Genomic DNA, 19,845 nt, shown 5'->3' with positions numbered 1-19,845 from the left:
ATTCCCAGGAAACTTAGCCATGATTAAGGACATGGACTCTAGTTAGAAGTAAGAAAAAGCATATCAGCTTTAGAGCTGTTTTATTCTGCAAGGTAAAAACTGCTGCATTTGAAAGGCCATAGCCTACCTTAAATCATTAAAAGAAATGCTTTCAGGTTAACAATTTATTATTTTTTCCTGCAAATTGCTCAACTGTAATAGCCAAGCTAATGTCACACATGCCCAGAAATCAGTATGCCTGCTACCCCCATGGCTAGATGCAGCAAAAATCTAGCAGAGCTCAGTATGATAATCATGGAAATATATGACTCACTGGTCTCTCTAATTTGCATCTTTTATCCAAGGAAACGTAACCACACCCTCTGGGTTTCCAGGCACCACAGACAGCATCATAAAACTACCAGACAGGCAGATATACATAGAGATGCATGCTGTGCCCACCACTGTCAGCTACCCAGATAACGCATTATTTGCCTTTCAATTAAGATAAATAGCCGGGGGTTCATACATCCTTTTTTCTCTATATTAAGATGAATATAAGTCCATGACTAATTAGAAGTCCTAATTGTTTTCCTCTCCACAGTTTTTCTATTAAATTCTCTCAACATAAACCAGAGAGTTATAAAATTAATGTAACTAGCAGAAGGCCAAGCAATTAGGACAGCATCAGAGAACCGATCTGCTCAGTTTTTATCTGGAAAGATGTTATGTGTTTTAAGAAGATAGCCATCCATAAGATGTTATCTCCACCTAAACATCTGAGTTTCATTAAAGACTGCAGAAAATATTAGCAGCACTAAGTAGGCCAGGCACTTTCTATGTACTTTACATATATTAATATACACTCTAAGAGATAGGTACTATTTTCATACCCATCTTACAGTTGAGAAAACATGTTCAGAACCGCAGACGAAGCTGGCTGCAGACCAAAGGTAAAGATTGCTCTCAGAGATAGAACGAGAAGCCACTGGATGAAGCATTTTCTGAAAACCTAGTACTCAGCCAGATATTAGGAGATGGTCTCTAATCAAGGGCAACATTTGTGTTGGAGAAGAGATGAATATTATTAAGTCCTTACTGGTTGCCACGGATTGGGCTTAATGCTTTTCATACATTTATCTTTACCAGGTGAAGAACCAGGTGAAGGGAACATGTTATCACAACACACATAAGGAAAGAGAGGGAACTTGTCCAAAAAGACACAATTAGTTAAGTGGCAGAGCTGAGATTTGGACTCAGGTCTATCAAACCCAAAGCCTGTGTTCCTGTGTAGTGTGATACACTGTTTGTCTTCATTCTTAAAGCACCACCATTTCAAGGAAGAACAAGGAGTTAAACAGAATATCTTGGTTAATCTGATAAAATATTACTTTATAATTTTGTATCAATATTTTTACTTAAAGAATTTCAAATACCAAAAGTTTAAATTAGCCAAAAATAAGACCACTACCATTATCACTAAATCACCGCATTATAAGATATTCAGTATAATCAACTACAAATCAGTATTTGAAGAGTAGGCTTATTGTTATTAAATATTATTACTTATGTTTAGTTCCAAGATTTTAGCTTTTTGTGGTTAGAATTAAACTGTGTAAGATGCTTTTTATTTCGGTCAATCCACAAAGAACCTTCCTTATGTACCACTTCTCATGAAGCTTGAAATTAGTCTGTGGTTTGCAGGTACCAAAAGCAGAGCATTAGAAGAGGGTGAACTGATGATAGAAACTTCTACTGAGAAGGAAGCACCAAAGCTAAGATAATGTTGACCTCAAATGTAATAGTATAGGAAATAAAGAACAGTGCATTTGAACATATAGAAAAGCTGTTTCCAAAATCTACAGTTATGTCTCTGTTGTACTTCCATCTTCAGAACTATTAGAGGGAAATCACCAACACTTTAGGCTTCTAACTTACTCGTATATGCTAAATTTGCTTTCTCTTAATCTCAAGGAATAACAGAGATAATAAAAAGAGAAAAAGTTAGCTTTCTTTCTTTTCTTTTCTTTTTTTTTTTTTTTTTGAGACAGTCTCACTTTGTTGCCTGGGCTAGAGTGAGTGCCATGGTGTCAGCCTAGCTCACAGCAACCTCAAACTCCTGGGCTCAAGCGATCTTCCTGCCTCAGCCTCCCGAGTAGCTGAGACTACAGGGGCGAGCCACCATGCCTGGCTACTTTTGTTTGTTTCTATTTTTAGTCGACTGGCTAATTTTTTCTATTTTTAGCAGAGACGGGGTCTTGCTCTTGCTCAGGCTAGTCTCGAACTCCTGAGCTCAAGCAATTTTCCTGCCTCGGCTTCCCAGAGTGCTAGGATTACAGGCGTGAGCCACTGCACCCAGCCTAGAGAAAAAGTTAGCTTTCTTTTCTGCAATTTTTGGTTTCATATTAGAAAGGAAAAATCAGCAGCCAAGGCTGTCCCTGAACACACAGCACAGGAAGGAGCCGCTCAGAGGGCCCAGCCTTGGCACACTGCTCAGTGGTAGGGCCTATTAGCCTGTAACTCAGTACAACTGGGTAGCTGTCCTTTCCATCAGCGATACTGATGGAATGCGTCCGGTGTCTCAGGCACCAAGAGGCAAAGGTATGAATGGAAAAGCCGGAGCCAGACTGTGTGACTTCATGTCTCTGTGAGTCCCTTTCCTCATCTGTAAAATGGGAATAATACTACCCAATTCATAGTGTTATGAAAAGTAAATAAGATAACATAAGTACTTGAAAGCCTACTTGGCATTTTAGTAAATATTTCACAATTATGGTTTCCTGTTGGGTGCTATTTGATTTACACACACGGCCCTATGATCTGGGGACTGTGATCACTCCCATTTTATAGATGAGGAAACTCTGGCTAAGAGACCAAGGAGCTCGCCCAAGGCCCACTGTCATTATCAAGTGACAGGGCCAGGCTAACGCCAAAGCCTTGGTTCTTCCATGTTGTATTACCCCCCCGCCCAGACCGTACATTTGAAAGAAATGTTCTAATGAAAAAAGACTGAAACGAAATGCTTTGCCTTTAAGGGTAAGCTTCAGTTACCTGGAAAATTCACCTTGGACGACTGGTCACCTTGATGCCTGGTAAATAAAATGTCACAGCATTTACCTTCCTGTCAAGATGCTTAGCTGCTGGGGCTGACTGGATTATGGTCTGTTTAAGAAAAGATCCCTTCTTGCTTCCTCTGGAAGTGTGTAGGCATATAAATGCTAATACTGTTAAGATTCCAGAGGTCCTTAAGTCACTGGCTCTGTGAACAATCCCTGTAAAATTCACTTAACCCTTAGCAGATCTCTCAACCCTATCCCAAATTCCAACCAATCTCCCTGGGCAGGGAGAACACAAAAGCGCCATCGTAGTACTTGGCTCAAATCAGTGCTGCTCAGACCTTTCCTGCTCTCCTACCCTTGGCCCCTGCCTCCAGTCCCCATGACTGGGCTATTATCAGTCCCGTTAACCACACCTCTGGTGGACAGACCTCAATTTCTGGAACTCGGCTCCTCTCCTGTCTGCGCTCTCAGCCTCCCAGAGGCCAAGTTCAGGCCTCTCTTAGTGCTTGGTAATACCTCTGTTTCAACTTAGGAAGATAAAGCAAATATGGAATAAAAGAACATTATCAAGATTGTAGTTCCTGAGTTAGGACACAACAAATAGATTTTTGTCTAAATCAGACTCTTAGGATGCAAGGAGTGTTGTGGAGATTGGAACATTTTATTTCCTGCCATAAAAAGAAATCTCTTTTCATTTACAACACAATGAAGTCAATAAAGAAAGGGCTTCATTATAGTCAAAAGACCAATGAATCTCCTTTGGAGATAATCTCTGTATAAATAAAATATGCCAACAAGGTTGGTTTAATCCCAAGGGTTTTAAACTGCACGTTTAAAACGCCTTTATATTCTGGCACCCTGCTGAAGCCGGTGACCTTCAAATTATTAAGATGTATTTTAACTGCTGGAAAGGCATGAATCATTTTTGATTTCTAAGCTAGTGGTTAGCAGCAACATTTTGTTTTGTAATGCTTTTATTAGAAAGTTAGATTTTCTAATTTCTAGAGAAAAGCATTTGTAAGGACATTTGTGTTTGACAATTTGTACATTTGGAAAGCTCTTTCAATATGCTCTATAAACAGGTTAATTTCATTAGCTAAGTTCCTGATTTTAAAAAGTTTCTGTAAATGAAAGTCTAAAAGAATAAGTAGTACAATACAGTGAACATAATTTGTAGATGACATACGTTTGTAGTGCTTCATTAATAACTGCAACAAAAGTATTGAGTTTGTTGTTTCAAAAGAATATCCCAAGGTTACCGGATTTTTAAAAGTACTTGTCAATGTTAAGAATAACGTGGATCTTAAAGATAGAATTCTGTGACCACTTCAGTATCTTAGAAGATAGAAAGCATATGAAGGGACTGACACCAGGGTTACTGCATTCAATTATGCTTCAAACTCACACAGGAACAGTAAGAAACCAATAACCGTGGAACAACATTAGTAAAAAATATTAAGAGTCAAAGCCCCTTTCATTTTGCATGTCAGTTTAACTTACCCTCCCCCCGCTTTCTCATACATCATACATGGAACAGGCACTACACTTCAAAAATCTTCCTGATAAAAGAACTGATGTTGGCTGGGCGTGGTGGCTCACGCCTGAAATCCCAGCATCTTGGGAGGATTGCTTGAGACCAGGAGTTTGAGAACAGCCCATGCAACATAATGAGATCCATCTTTACAAAAAAATTTTTTTTAAATTAGCCAGGCCTAGTGGTGTGTGGCTGTGGTCCTAGCTACTTCGGAGGCTGAGGCAGGAAGATTGCTTGACCTCAGGAGTTTGAGGCTACAGTGGAAGACCCTGTCTCAAAACAAAAAAAAAAAAAAAAGAAGAAGAAGAACTGATTTCATTTTTACAGGGATCGGAAACCAACCTCAAAAGCACTTCACTCTTGCTAGATAAATGCTCTTGTATTATGAGTTCTAACATATCTAACCTCAGCCACCAGTCTCTAGCATGTCCATATTTTCTTTAAGTGTAGGTGAGACCAGGAAAAAGAAAAAAAAATCTCTCTTAAAAGACTGTCTTTTCTATATTAAACCACAAGAACATACTGAAGATACTAAATTTCAGTTAGAATTACAAAAATCAATAATTCAAGTTCTTCAATAAGTCCTATAAACTGCTGTCTCCAAGGGATAAGTATCAAAAAGTTAGCAGCTTTCCTTAATTGCTTGCCTATTTTATAATACTTTTCAAGAGTCAGTGTAACTTACTGATTCCACTTATGCTTTGGGATTTAATGATAAGAGCTGTTTGTTTATGAATTTTAACCACAGCAGAATCATTCAAAAGTTGCTGATTTAGTGTCTAAATTTGTGGAGTATTCAACATGTCTGTGAATTCCTCCCTAAGTCATTTAAATCACACAGACCTGTTTTTGCACAGGGAACGGAAGCATTACCGGATTGAAAGTCTTTTTCTTAAGAAGGAAGAGAACAAAAGTAACTAGACGATAGAGATGAGCGGGGAGATTTTTTAATATGGAGGAAACTTCAACCCCCAAATTATGAAACTCCCTCCAGGAAGACAAAAGAAAATGTAATGGAGAAGCAAATGGCCAGTGCTAGTGAAAGAGACAATGATCAAGAAGTCAGAAAAAAACTAAGGAGAATATTCACATGTATTTGAAAATGCCTTGATTTAATGAAACAATATCCAAATGAGGAATCTGAAGTCTTGAGATATCAAAATTGTCACAGTAGCATGCCAAGAAGTGGCAGAGCTATTTCTAAGCATCTGTGCTTTGAAGTCACACAGCAAATTCCAATGTTAGTGCCACTGTTGAGCTATGTAACCTTTGGCTAATTAAATAATATCTCTGAACCTCAGTTTCTTCTTCTTCTGTAAAATGGGGATATCAATGCATCTGTCTCTATAGGACTATAGTGAAAATAAATAATGATGATTTTTTTTAAAAGGCTAACTGTAAAATTAGTTCTAGCAACAAAGTATATTATTACATATTCTACAGTGATGACCCTGGAGCTCTAGTTTTGCAATAGTTTGGTACCTGATTTTTCAGTCTTACCCTGTTGCACACATTTTTAACCAATATAATGGTTCAATTTATTGGTGGTTGTCTGGAAATATTTTTTTTTAAAAAATCACTTCCAGAAAATGAAAAGCTCAAGTGATAAAATAAGTTGATAAATCTGGGGCCCAATACTTTTGTTACTAGGTTTTGAGAAAGTATAAAATATAATTGAGATTGAATGGGCAGAATACATATTCCATGAGAGCTCTATAAATCTCATACTATTTACAGAAATAAGAACAATTAGATAATTTCTAGGGTAAATCATTTAAAATAATCCCATGGAGATCTCCATTAAAGAAGAATTGTGGTGAAAGCTTTAATAGAGTGAAAATAACTCAGGAATTTATTAAAAATTGTGTTTTTCTTATGTAAGACACGGTTGTACTGCTACAACCAGAAGAAACCGTAAGTATAAATAGAATAACAGATTGTTAAAAGAGCTTCATGAATTAAAATATTTTATAAATATAACTATTAAATAGGACTGTGGGATTTTCTTTAAGAAAAATAAGAGATTGTCATCAAGCTGAAAGCTCCTTTAGGAAAGGCCATTTAGGGTAACTCTTTCCCAGTTAAGGGTGAAGTAAGCTCGTTTGTTTAGGTGTGCCCCTATTAAGACTACGCTATCCATGAAAACCTGAGAAAACAGAGAAAGATTAGCCTCCCTCATGCTTTGACTGGGGAAGTCCTTTAACATCACACCGCCTTACAACATTTAAAACAATTCATTTTTACAAATGTGTTACAACTCATCAAGAATGCATCTCCCAGGCTAAGTGAGGTAGAACTAAACACCATGGATTTCTGAGTCGTGGAGAATCTGCAGAAATTTTCATTCCATATACTTATCCTACCAGTGAGTATAAATTAGGAGAAACTCACATTTAAAAGGGGAGAAAAACACACATTTAAAGAAATGCCGTAGGGTTGCATTAAACTTGGTAATTAAAATAGGTACCTGGGAAATGAAGCAGAAAACATTTAAAAGCAATTTCTGGTCTAAGACACCTCTCCTCAGAGGTGTAGCAAGGCAGGCACAATGTATGGCATTTTCAGAGGATTCCAGTGAATTGAAAAACTAATGGCCAACAAACATGAAAAAATGCTCAACATCTCTAAATCATCAGGGAAGTACAAATCTTTAAACCATGATGAGATACCATTTAACTCTGGTGAGAATGGCTTTTACCAAAAGGGCCCAAAACAAATGCTGGTGTGGATGCAGAGAGATAGGAACACTTATACACTGTTGGTGGGACTGCAAACTAGTACAACCTCTATGGAAAGTAGCATGGAGATACCTCAAAGAACTAAAAATTTAGACATACCATTTGATCCAGCAATCCCACTACTGGGTATTTACCCAAATGAAGAAAAGGCATTCTATAAAAAAAAAAGACATCTGCACTCGAATGTTTATAGCAGCACAATTCACAATCACATGTAGAAACAACCCAAGGGCCCATCAATACATGAGTGGATTAATAAAATGTGGTATATGTACACCATGGAGTACTACTTAGCCATAAAAAATGGTGAATACCTCTTGTATTAACCTGGATAGAACTGGAAACCATTCTTCTGAGTGAAGTATCACAAGAATGGAAAAACAAATACCAGATGTATTCACCACTAAATTGGTACTAATCAATCAACACATGTGCACATATGGAAATAAATTCATCAGAAATCAAGCAGGTGGGAGGGGAGGAGGGGTTGGGTAAATTCACACCTAACAGGTTCAATGCACACTATCAGGGTGATGGGCACACTTATAACTTTGACTCAAACAGTACAAAAGCAATTTTTGTAACCAAAATGTCTGTACCCCCATAATATTCTGAAATAAATTTTTTTTAAAAAAGAAGAAAAAAGTTCTAAAGCCCAAATCAAAGAAGAGCAGGAAAATGTGGGGCACACCCAGTGTATGTAGTTCAGTGTTAGGGACAGTTTTTACAAGAGAGCCGTGCAAATGCTCTCTCTGCATGACTACAGGGATACCATAATTTGGGAAGGGAAGTTTCAACAGTTTACACTTCTGGCTTAATTTACGGATTCCAAAGTGCTTTTACACATATCATCTCATGTGATCTTTACAGCTGTCTCAAGTGTCAAGGAGGGCAGGCAATCCTGTTCACTTTATGGATTCCGGAAACTAAGGCTCAGAGAGGTTAAGGCACTGACCAACAGTTGCAAGGTGGAGGCAAAGCAAGATCCTGGGTTTTCTGATTCTTAATCCAATGGTAAAAGAAAATAAAAATTAAAAAACAGCCCAAGAAATATTTCACCATTTAACCTTTTAAAGATGGGTGACTGTGCAATCGACATCTAACAACTGTGTTTGTCAGACAAATCAGGTCAGAGGGGAGAGCGGCTGCCAAGAATTTTCCAGTGGTCAACACATATTCTAGGTGATGCAAGAGGAAAATGAATATATGCATGCTATTGTGCAAATCTGGTAGATTCAATGAAACTACTTATTTCATGCTGATGGAGACTGATGATTCCTGTCTGCTTCCTCTCCTCTCAAAGGAAGAGTGCAGTTTCCTTCATCAAGGATAAAGGGCTAGGAGTAGCAGAGAATGTACAGTAACATAAAACCTATCCCATCTGTACAGGAATCATTTCGCAGCCACAAAATGATGCAGTAGGAACTTAATAAGAGACTTTCTGTTACCCCTCTTGGTTCTATGTGACAAATTTTAGTGAGAAAAGCTGACTAGAATGGACAGAGAACATGGACAATCCCAGCAATATCTAGTGACTTAACATATACAGACACATAAGGGGCCAATTAAGTCCCCAACCATAACCATACCTAGTGACAATCTGCAAACAATAGAAGCATTTCTTTTTGGTACCCAAAGAATGACTGTACCTCTGAGTTTCACAGCCATCACCTTTTAAGAACTTTAAGGAAGTTTTGCTGACATTCATTCATTCATTCATTCATGGAGTTAAAGAGTATCTAATATTTGCCAGGAATTATTCTAGCACTGAGGATGTAGCCACTTGTCCTTATGAAGCTCTCATTCTAGTGGGGGAGCTAACAGACAAGCAAAATATATACCATATTAGTTGCTGGAAAGTGTTATAGAGAATGAGACAGACAAGCAGGATGGGGGCAGAAAAGCAAAGAATAATGTCAAGGGGAGAGATGTATCTAAGATACCTGAAGATGGGTATTTAGAAGCATATAATGAAACCCAGAGGTATAAAGTTCAAATCCGGCAAAAGGGAAGGGATGTCAAATAAAAATGGTGGTGAGATGTTCAAATCCCACATCCTATCAATTACACCTAACCCACTGCTGAACTTCCAACTGTCTATGGCATTTGCCAGGATTCACCAATCTCTACCACTAACACTAAGTGCTTTATCTTTTTGCCCAAGGACAAATGAAAAATACATCAGACCAATAATGTAACAGACTTCCACACAAACATCCTGAGAACCACAACTTCCAGTATTAAGATATATTATTTTCAGAGTAAAGAATCTTAGAAGAAAAAAATCACCTTTAAAAAAACATGTCACAAATTGTGATTTAACAATGCAATAAGCACAAATTGCCTATCCAAATGAAATTTAGTCCAAGTAGAGTATACATGTTTTTTGTATGTTTTCCTTTTTTTTTTTTTTAACTGTTACTTCCTTTCTCTGTATGTGACTCTATACCATATTAACTCAGTTATTTGTTCCTCTTGGAAGAGGATTTTTATTACTTTGCAGATATGTAAAGGAGCAAAGATTTCATTAAATTACCCTTAGTTAAGGATCTCTAAGACGGAGCAAGCTTTAAAACGGCTATAAAAATATTTTGTCATGGCTATCACATAAAACTGAGATTAAAAGAGAAAAGCAATTAGCCTGCTGGAAATAAGAGTGGTGTCTTACTTACCAGGAATAGGAATAATGGGAATACTTTCATTGGGGACCACCCGAGGCGAATTGCTATCTTCCACGTAGAAATGAGCAGTCTGAAAGCATTTTCTGTGTAGATGAAAGAAAAACATGTAAACAATAACATACATTTTTTCTGAATCCGTCATTTTTCAATTCTTTTTTCACAGAATTTCCCAGCTTTAAACATCACACAGCACTGAGGGCAAACCCGCGTAAAAGTAACAAGATACAAGGAGGACAACATTCAGCCTATTAGAGGAGCCCCAAACAGCTGAAGAATATTCATTTTTTATTATAACCATATGCAGCTGATAGTTAAAAGGGAAAGGGTTAGAACTGAACTACTCAATACATGAAAACTTGGTACAGAGTAAACTTGCTGCATACACTGCTAGGATTACCCCATAATATTTCTAAATTTGACATGTTACAGAGAAATAATGTGCTATTCTAAACCTCCAGCACCAAGTTCAAAACCACACCTCGTACCTCAACAAATGTAGTCGTCAAACAGCCCAAGTACACAATAGCACCACATTGTTCGTGCTTAGCAAAGGTCCCCGAAGCCTCAGACAGCTCTGTAAGAGGTCAGAGGGCTTCAAGGGGGCAAGCACTCCAAATCAGAGGCCCTTGCCAGACGACATCTGAGACAAGGTCCTGAAGCCCTCAAGTGTCATCTGCTTGTTTTTTTGTTTTGGTTTTACCTGTACTTGAGGCAAAGCAGGGAGCACACACTGGTCATCATAGGACAGGCAGTGAAGAGAAAAGCCATCAGCAGCTCACTCAGCCTCTGCCTCCCGACGCTGGCCGGCCCTCGGCTTTCCAGCATCCACGTCACTGCTCCTTGCGGCCCTAATGAGCTGCCGGAAGCACAGGCTGAATATTTAATGAGGCTGCTCAGTGTGAATGGCTATTGTGACCAGAGAAGGGTCCCTGTTCATCTGGCAGAGGGGCTTTACAATAGCTGGCCCTACTGCTGGGTCTTTTAGCCAAGCAGGCGGCATCCTTCTGGTGCCCCGTGTCCCTGGGCTCCGTCCTCCTGCTCTGGCATCACACATCAAGCAACATTTGCACACACTACAGCTTTGCTTGTTCTCGGGGCCCTATTCCAGCTACTAGAGTAAGTCACCTTTTCTTCAGAGTTGTCCCTGTTCCTCTAATCGAATGTATCCTGGGGTGGCTGCGCTGGATATACCCCGTTTCTATGAAGCCACAGAAGGGGTTTGGGGGGAGGTTTAGAAAAAAATCAAGCATCTTTATAAAGTAAAGAAGAACTCTGGGAGTAAGGAGACCTCAAAGTCATCCAGATATTTCAATCTCTAAAGAGGGCTATTTGAACCACATGCAATCAGAAATGATCACTTGTCACAGTGTGAAGCACTGTTCCTCAAGCAGCGCCTATTTTCAGACAGAAGACGGCTCTAACCAATTGTTCATTTGGACACTGCTCTAGAAGCAATCCGGATTGCTCCATACCATTAGGGGATTTTGAACTTAAATGACTCTAACTCTTGGCACATGTCTCACAGGGCTACTCTCGCAGAGCACTGAGGAAAAACGATTTTTATCTATGCATTATTTGGCATTTGTGACACAAATTTTGTATCCCCAAAACAAGTTTTTGTCACTCTCACTTATCTGCCTTTACCTGAATTTGGGAAGAATATAAGTCAAACTGAAGCCACATAGACATGAAATGTACATGATACTATAGGGCTCTGCTGCTAACCAAATCTTCTGAATATAAAACACTGGAAAACCATGTGGGGAAAAAAACATGATTTTGTTATTTGAGATAATAGCTTCTTTTTCTAAATTAGTCATCTAGTTTTCTACTCTGGGATTCCCTTCTTCTCTCCCTCACCCCCTCCCCCCAATTTGTGGATTTCCAGAATATAACATTAAAGTTAAAACATAGGTTATGGACTTCACAAATGAGCTAGCACTTTAACCACCCAGTGTCATAGCTAAGGAAAATCTGTTTTTGCTGACTAAAAGGATGACCATTCAAGTACTTAATAGCCCGAAGAATTGCTCTAAGTCATTCAGATGAATGGGAGGAAATTTACAGGGTCAGCCTTTAATAAACAGAAAAAAAAAAAAAACCAAACAGAAGAAATAACTTATATTTTTAAGACCATAATTATTATGCCTCTTAAATTTCTAAAACATAAAGCTATTAGAAAATAGAGTCGTTATTGGCCAAGTTACTGTTAAAGTCAAGTAATTGGAAAGGACATATGCACCGCACAGATTTTTTTTCCTTCCTAGAAGACAGGCACACAGTTCAGCCAGTCTCTTAGTTACATGTGGAACTAAAAGCTCCACATTATCTTTGAAAAAAAGCAGTGTGTACTGAAGCAAATCACACTCCAGTGCCCCATGTGCTGCTGTTTATAATGGATTTTCCCTGGAGCAAAATAACTCCGTGATTGCCAGAGAAAAGCACACAACTGGGGATGAGGGTCAGAAACCTGGGAGACAAAGCTCTGTACATCTGCACCTTGCTGCATGCACGTCACACACGTTCCCGCCACACAGAGACGTGGGTGGGCAGCCAACGACTGAACTTTCGGTGCAATGTCTTCCCTTGCAATAAACACTTCAGTGGATTCAGCAAATGTTTGTACAGCACCCACTGCACAGCGTCAAGTGTGTAGATAACACATCCTCTGCAACTGTCTATAATCCTTAAAACCACTTCCTGAAGCCTGGCTAAGCACTGGGGTAATTGATAAAGAATAAGCTAAGTAACAGATGATCTTTGCAGAAAAATTAGGAAATACAAATGCACAAAAAGAAAGAAAATCAATTAAAATCACCCGAAATCCTTCCCCTAGCGATAATCACTATTAGTATTTTGGGGTATATATCCTTCTGCACTTTTCCTCATGTATTTATTGACTATTCCTTGATGATCTGCAGTGAAGGGCTGGGAGCAGAATGATATACACAAGGCCCCTGCCCTGCTGGCGTTTACGGCTTCATGGGGAAAATCCACAACAAACAAGTAGACAGTTTCAAGGGGTCAAGAGCTATGAAGAAAATACAACAGAATACCATGGTTATAACTGATGAGGGCAAAGGAAGGGATTTCACTGAGGAGGTGGCATTTGAGCTGAGGCTCGATTAAGGATTCGCCTTGTGAAGTTCTAGGGTAAGACCATAATAGACAGATCAAGCAGCGTGTTAAAGAGCCTTAGAGTGGAGGGAGCTTGGCACGTAGTAGGAACTGAAAGGAAGGCGGAGGGAAGCACAGGGAAAGGCTGCAGAAAGTGCAGTTGCAGAGGCGAGCAAGAGCCAGGTCACGTAAGATCCAGGAGGCCACAAGGACCTTCCACTGGTGTCTAAGCCCAACGGCAAACCCATGAAGGGCTTTAATCCATGGAGTGGCACGATCTGGTTTGTCTCTTTCAAAAAGCTCACTTTGGCTGCTATGTGAGGAATGGATTAGAGGGCAGCAAGAATGCAAGGAGGTGATCAGTCAGGGGGCTATTGCTGAAATCTCACCCAAAACAGACTGTTTTCTGGGATTTTTATTTTTTCAAAACAAAATACACATATCTCCTTGATAACAAATTTAGACTGACATCCTCTTTACTAATGTTTGCTTAATCTTCTATTTCATAGAGGGTACTACATTGCTGGTATTTAATTTATTCCTTTAATAAATTGTGCCTTTCCTCTTGACTGGGGAGTGATAAAGGTGGCAGGCTGCTGTCAACTTTTCATTGCCGTTAGCAACACTGAGATGATCCCTTTGCATGTACATACTCTACATTGTTTAATACCTAAGAAAAGCAGGTAGATAGCTTGTGGCATTATATTTTAACTTGATCATTTTTGAGAAGTCCCTAGAGAAATTTTGTTTCTTGACCTTCAGTGGTATCCAACAATAAAAGACAAAGGAGCAATTTTGGAAAAAAGGAAAAGAAAACAAGTTTTAATGCCTCTAAACTTCTAAACAGAGATATGTTCAAAGAGGCAGTATTGTCTCTAATTTTGAGCTCAGGGGAATGGAGATAGAATTTCTGAAAGGGCTCAAGTGTGTCACTGAGCATGCAATTTCAACTTTCTATCTAGGTCCAATTCTCTTTCAACTAACTTACCCTTAAAATCCCTCCCTGAATGAAACAGATTTCTAGGATCATGAAGAGCCATTTTCTAAAATTATAATTTCTTCACAATGAACATTTGCTTGTACAAGTACCCTAAAAAGGGAAAATGATGAAATGGATCATGTTTGAAATGCAAAAAATACATTTACAAGTTTAACTACAAATTCTTCCTTCTCCGGACCTCCCGCCTTCCCCAGGGTGCTGTCTGTCCCCTTTAAGGAACTGAGGCCAGGTAACATTATTTTCACTGACCCCGACTGCCCTAGTAATGACCCAAATTAGTTATCTTCTGCTTCCCCTAATCTACATTTGCATCCTATATTTTTCTGACACTTTCACTTCCCTAATTTAGCTTTGGAGGATCCTAAACATCCTCTCTCATTAGTAAGGTTCCAAATGGTGGTTATTAAGCAGATGTGCAAATCTCTTTGGTTTAGGGGGCTGCTACTGGATGAGCCCCACTCCTGGTGATTCTAACTGGGCAGGTGCAGGGTGGGGCACAGCCCCTGGATATTCTGAAAAGCCTCCCCTGAGGATTCCGGTGTGCACTGTCCCTGGTCAGGAACCACTGTGCTAAAAGTAAAGTGGTTCCTGAGAGTCTCCAGCACTATCACTAAGAAACTACTAAAAAATAAAACAGTCTTACATGGCAGATACCATTAAAGTACCCATAAAAGTAAGACTAGAATTTATAGGATCCTATATGGGATAAGAAACAGTGGTTAAGACTTCAAAGGGGTTAACATAATCATCTCAGATACAGAAAGACAACCGGTATTGTGCATACTTGAATAAGAACTTGAAGGTCTTCTGTTCCATTTCTGTTAGAACCTAAGTTCTAAGAAATGGGATGGCATTCTCTGAAGTTGGAGTGATGTGTTCTGCCATCATTTGGAAAGTCTTTTCTTGAGTCACAGAAAAAACTTAGATTTTTCAAGTGAAAGTTTTTCCACCTAAAGGTACCTTTGAAACCACCCTTGTGGATTGTTCTACTTGTCTCAGCAAAATTAATTTCAGCTTCTATGCAGGAACTAAAGTTGTTAATACTCAGTAGTTCATGATGTTCTGACATCCTGAATTCCAAGTGTCCTGCTACTTGAACAAACTGGAAAACCAGTGTGTTGGATGGCTTCCTGAGACCCACCCCCGTCAGCAAAGTACCAGGACAGAGGGAGTTACATCGAACATTCACTGAATGCTCCCAGATGGGAGCAAGAGACAGCCCAGTTAGCACAAGTCAATTCAAATTCAATGGGTACATGGGAGAGAATGAAAATAAAACAAAAGATGTGAATCTGCTGGTCCCCAAGTTGGTCACATTACTCGTATGTCTCTCACAGAGTAAGCATCTTGCCACACTGAATGAAAATCTCTGTATAAGGGTATGCATTTTTCTTACAACACATGCCCTAAATGCCACTCAGATGCTACTGGTACTTGACCAACGATGGCCAACATATTAAATCTATGCACATCTCCACAGAAAGTTCTAAGTAGCAAGATGGGACCAAGCTTCCCATATTACTCTTCACTCATTCATCCCTTTTTAGAAAACCATCATGAGCTCACATATTTTGAAAAGAAATGCTTGACTGCTTGACTAGAAGTCAAGGGTAGTGTGTGACACCGTCTCCAGTAGCTCATCAGATCTGTGGGGATTCTGGTTAGCAGCTCCCTTGGTCTCCAGCCCACACCCCACAGCTGAGGTTCAGATATGTAGGGTTTCTGAAGGCCTTCTGGCAGGAGTGTGCACGTATGCACGAGTCTGGCCTCTAAGAAGCCCACGGGACACATGAGGCTTACGGTCATGAACATTTGACCTTGGGCTGACATTTCTAAAAATAACTTCCCATTCTTTCAAATAAGGGAGATATGTTGAGGATAAAGACCTTTCCAAAAATCGAAAATTCAACTCTTGAGAAAGCAGAGCACACACAAATGCAGAGCACCTCTTCTACTCAGGATGCAGGAAACATCAACTAGTATCAGCTGTCAACGTCGGGTCCCTGAGCTCCCCACTGAAACACACACTGCCAGCACATGGCAGTTTCCAGTGTTTAATTGGCTTTCTTGTCTAATGAACCCCCCCCCCCAGCTGCTCTGACAGTGCTTTATGTTAATAAGTATTCATAAAATTCAAGTTATAGAGGTTTACTGTTCAAACAAAATGTAAGCAGCACATCTCTAGACTTCCGAACCCCCATTTCCTTCCAGGAATCTGCCACATTCTTAAGGCAAAATATCCAGAATGACCAAATTTTTGCATAAAGGCCTTCCTTTCTGCTGCTTCTATTTTTCCAGGTACCTGTTTAGATAACCTCCGATATGGGCTAACAATTTTTCTTGTATCTCTTTCTGCCTCTCTGACGAGAACCTGGAAATAGTTTAGGTGACCGACACTTCTCAGAAGCAAAGTGCTAATGGTGAGTCCAGAAAGACTGAAGGATAGAAATGTCTGGAATTCCACTCAGCACTGCTATATACCAGAAAGGATCCTCCAAAGGCAGGTATCCAAACCTGCTTACCGGAGAGGGGGTTTCTGGGCTCTGCAGACTCCTGGATCAACATATACATCCCTTTCGACAAGTCTGAGATGTCACACCGTTCTCAAGCAGGGTCCTTGGCTGACTACAACGATATGCCCTCCACGACACCACGACTGCGGGGGGTGGGGGGCATGGGTGGGAAGGAGGATCACAGTATGGTTTCCAGACACATATGAAAACCCAGAATTGCAAACTAACTAAATTGAAACTTGGTTTCTAATGCCTATATTTCAACATTATATATAAGGATTAGAAACCAAGTCACTGTCTTCAAATTAAACTCAATGGCTTTATAATCACATCGGGGTGAGAAGGAGTTTGTTAGCTGTGTGCAGCTCAAAATTCTAATTGCAGACTAGAGCAGGCGGTTGGCTGAGCTGCTGCTGAATATTAATTAAGCAATCTTAACTGATTTATCGGCTGTCCTCATTTAAATTTACAGTGGCATGCCCGCTAATAATCCCATTTATTCTCATGCTGTCAAGAACAGAAATCACATTAATATTTACTTTTATAAATGGATTTGTTGTAGTGAACCCTGTATGAATAAGAGCCACTTAGAAAGTTGAAAATGTTCACATGTCTCCAAGAAAGATGACTGAGAGCTATATCAAAAAGACATGGATTGATTTATTAGGGCAAAATGTTTCAAGAAATTGAAGTGACAAAGACAACAATAGAAGAAACAGGCTCTTGGCGTTGTTGGGCTTTTCCTCAAAGAGGAGTGTCTGTTTGAAATAACTCTGGGATTCCACTTGGAAAGGAGCCCAATTTAAGTTCTAAGTTGAGATTTTTCATATACAACAACTCACTTGCTGTTAAGTTTCCTTTACTGCATCTTAAAGGATTCAGTTTATAAAACTCAGTTTACACTTTTAGTGTCTTTTCAGGAAGGGATCTTCCAAAAAGAAAAATGCAGAAAGTAAAATATGCTTCTGGTGGTCCTATTTTCTATTTTTTTTTTCCTTTTGAGACACAGTCTCGCTCTGTTGCCCGGGCTAGAGTGCCCTGGCATCAGCCTAGCTCACAGCAACCTCAAACTCCTGGGCTCAAGCGATCCTTCTGCCTCAGCCTCCTGAGTGGCTGGGAATACAGGCATGTGCCACCATGCCTGGCTAATTTTTCTATATATATTTTTAGTTGTCCAGATAATTTCTTTCTATTTTTAGTAGAGACGGGGTCTCGCTCTTGCTTAGGCTGGTCTCGAACTCCTGACCTTGAGCAATCCTCCCGCCTTGGCCTCCCAGAGTGCTAGGATTACAGGCGTGAGCCACTAGGCTCGGCTGGTCCTATTTTCTAAATCATAAAAGGGGACCTGAGATTTCACAAATGTGGATGTGCTTTTGGGGATAGTGAAATGGCATGTCCCGGGAATCCTGGGGCATGTGGTTGTCATGCCTTGGATAAACCGGGCTTATCAGACACGAGGTGGGGAGCAAGGGAAGGAAAGGGAAGAGAGAACAAAATTATGCAGAAGATGGATGGGGTACGAAACAGGATGCAGACATCAAACTTAAAAGAGGAGAAAATGTTTCAAAATATTTTGGATTTCACATGAGTATGAGAGATGTCCCAGTTAACTCTTGTTACAGCTGGAAGTGACAAAAATTTGATTCCCACAGTGAGAATTTTATTGGGTGATTCACATGGCCTGCAATTAACATCTTTAGGAAAGCGGGAGAAAATTAACACATTACAGACACAAAAGTGGTCTCCAGACAATATATTCTCTTGCTAAAAGCTGAGTTTACCAAGAAACCCTTGCAAACACTGAGGGCCAAATGAAATACTGGTAATAGTCTCCAGGAGATAAGAGAGCAAAGGTCTCTTCATAAACCACAGTTTGGGGCCAGGCATGGTGGCTCACACCTATAATCCTAGCACTTTGGGAGGCCGAGACAGGGGGACTGCTTGAGCCCAGGAGTTCGAGACCAGCCTGGGCAACAGCGAGACCCCATCTCTACAAAAACAAAACAACAACAACAAAAAACCAAAAACCACATTTTGACAAGACCAAGAACCTGAATATGACAGTTTTTATATTATAGTTGGCTTCAACTGTTGGCTCCCAACTGTTATCTAAAAAAGAAAGCTTATAGTCAGGGGCTTTGTGGCAGCTGTCTCACCCTTCAGACCCTTCAGACCCTAGCCTGGTGTGTTCTGGACATCTGGACTGAGGCTGGAGGGACTCCTTACCTCATCTGGCACTGTTTTAAGGCACTGACATAATCCCCCACTGATTTGGGAAAGTTAATGGTGATGTGATGGTCTGACTCGTTTTGGGAGGGAAGTAGGAAATGAAATTCACATTTTATTTACTGCACATATTATTCAGTATTTATAATGTAAAATGGTCTGGTAACAGCTTTTTGGCAACTGCTTATTTTAATATACCGATGGACTGTATTTTGCTGTAAGAGTGGTATTGCAGGGATCTAATAAGGTATTATGAGCCTCTTCACTGAGCCCCAGATGGCAGTATTTTTTTAAATAGTTGGGACCACCTGGGAAAAAAAGGTTGATTCAGACATCACACTATCAACCAGGTTAAATTCCAAATGACTTAAGAATTTACTATTAAACTTTGAAGCCATAAAAGTACTTTAAAAAAGTAAACTCTGAATGAATAGATTTTTTTAAGGATAATCCAAAATCTAGAAAACAAAAAAGAAAATATAGATACATTTGATTATATGACAGTCAGAAAAGCACTATAAACACAGCTAAAAGGCAAACTACAAATTGGGAAAAAATATTTGCAACCCATATTGCTAACAAGGGATCTCTCTCTTTATTAGAAAAAGACCAATAAATAGCTCAAAGGAAAAATGGGCAAAAGATATAAACAGTTTACAGAAAAAGAAAACCAAATGGTTCAACCTGACTTATAATATAATGATGTCCAGCCTTACTTATAATAAGAGACAACACAGTAAAACTGCACTGGGGCACTGTTTCTTTTTCACCTATGAGGTTAGCAAAAAGGTCCCAGTCTGACAACACCCTGGCTGGGCAGGCTGCAGGGAAACAAGCATGCTCCTACACTGCTGAGGGAAACCCACCTTGGCAGCCCACCTGGGAGGGCAGTTTGGCACCATCCATCAAAATTACAGATGCACATACCCTGTGATACAGCCATTTGCTTGAATTTATCCTACAAATATACTTATCTGCTTGCAAAATGACATATCAAC

General features: G+C 39.6%; 1 protein-coding gene across 4 annotated transcripts in view; it reads right to left on the bottom strand.

The window, feature by feature from the left end:
• PTPRG (protein tyrosine phosphatase receptor type G) overlaps positions 1-19,845 on the bottom strand; it is a 668,714-nt gene that overhangs the window by 46,676 nt on the left and 602,193 nt on the right. For all 4 annotated transcript variants that reach the window (XM_069476009.1, XM_069476010.1, XM_069476012.1 and 1 more), the window contains one exon: positions 9,983-10,074. In XM_069476009.1, the coding sequence (XP_069332110.1) occupies positions 9,983-10,074 (92 nt within the window). The remainder of the gene's footprint in view (positions 1-9,982; positions 10,075-19,845) is intronic.

Source organism: Eulemur rufifrons, chromosome 7 (assembly GCF_041146395.1).
Source record: "Eulemur rufifrons isolate Redbay chromosome 7, OSU_ERuf_1, whole genome shotgun sequence".
Classification (NCBI taxonomy): domain Eukaryota; kingdom Metazoa; phylum Chordata; class Mammalia; order Primates; family Lemuridae; genus Eulemur; species Eulemur rufifrons.
This window is presented reverse-complemented; position numbering and strand designations above follow the sequence as displayed.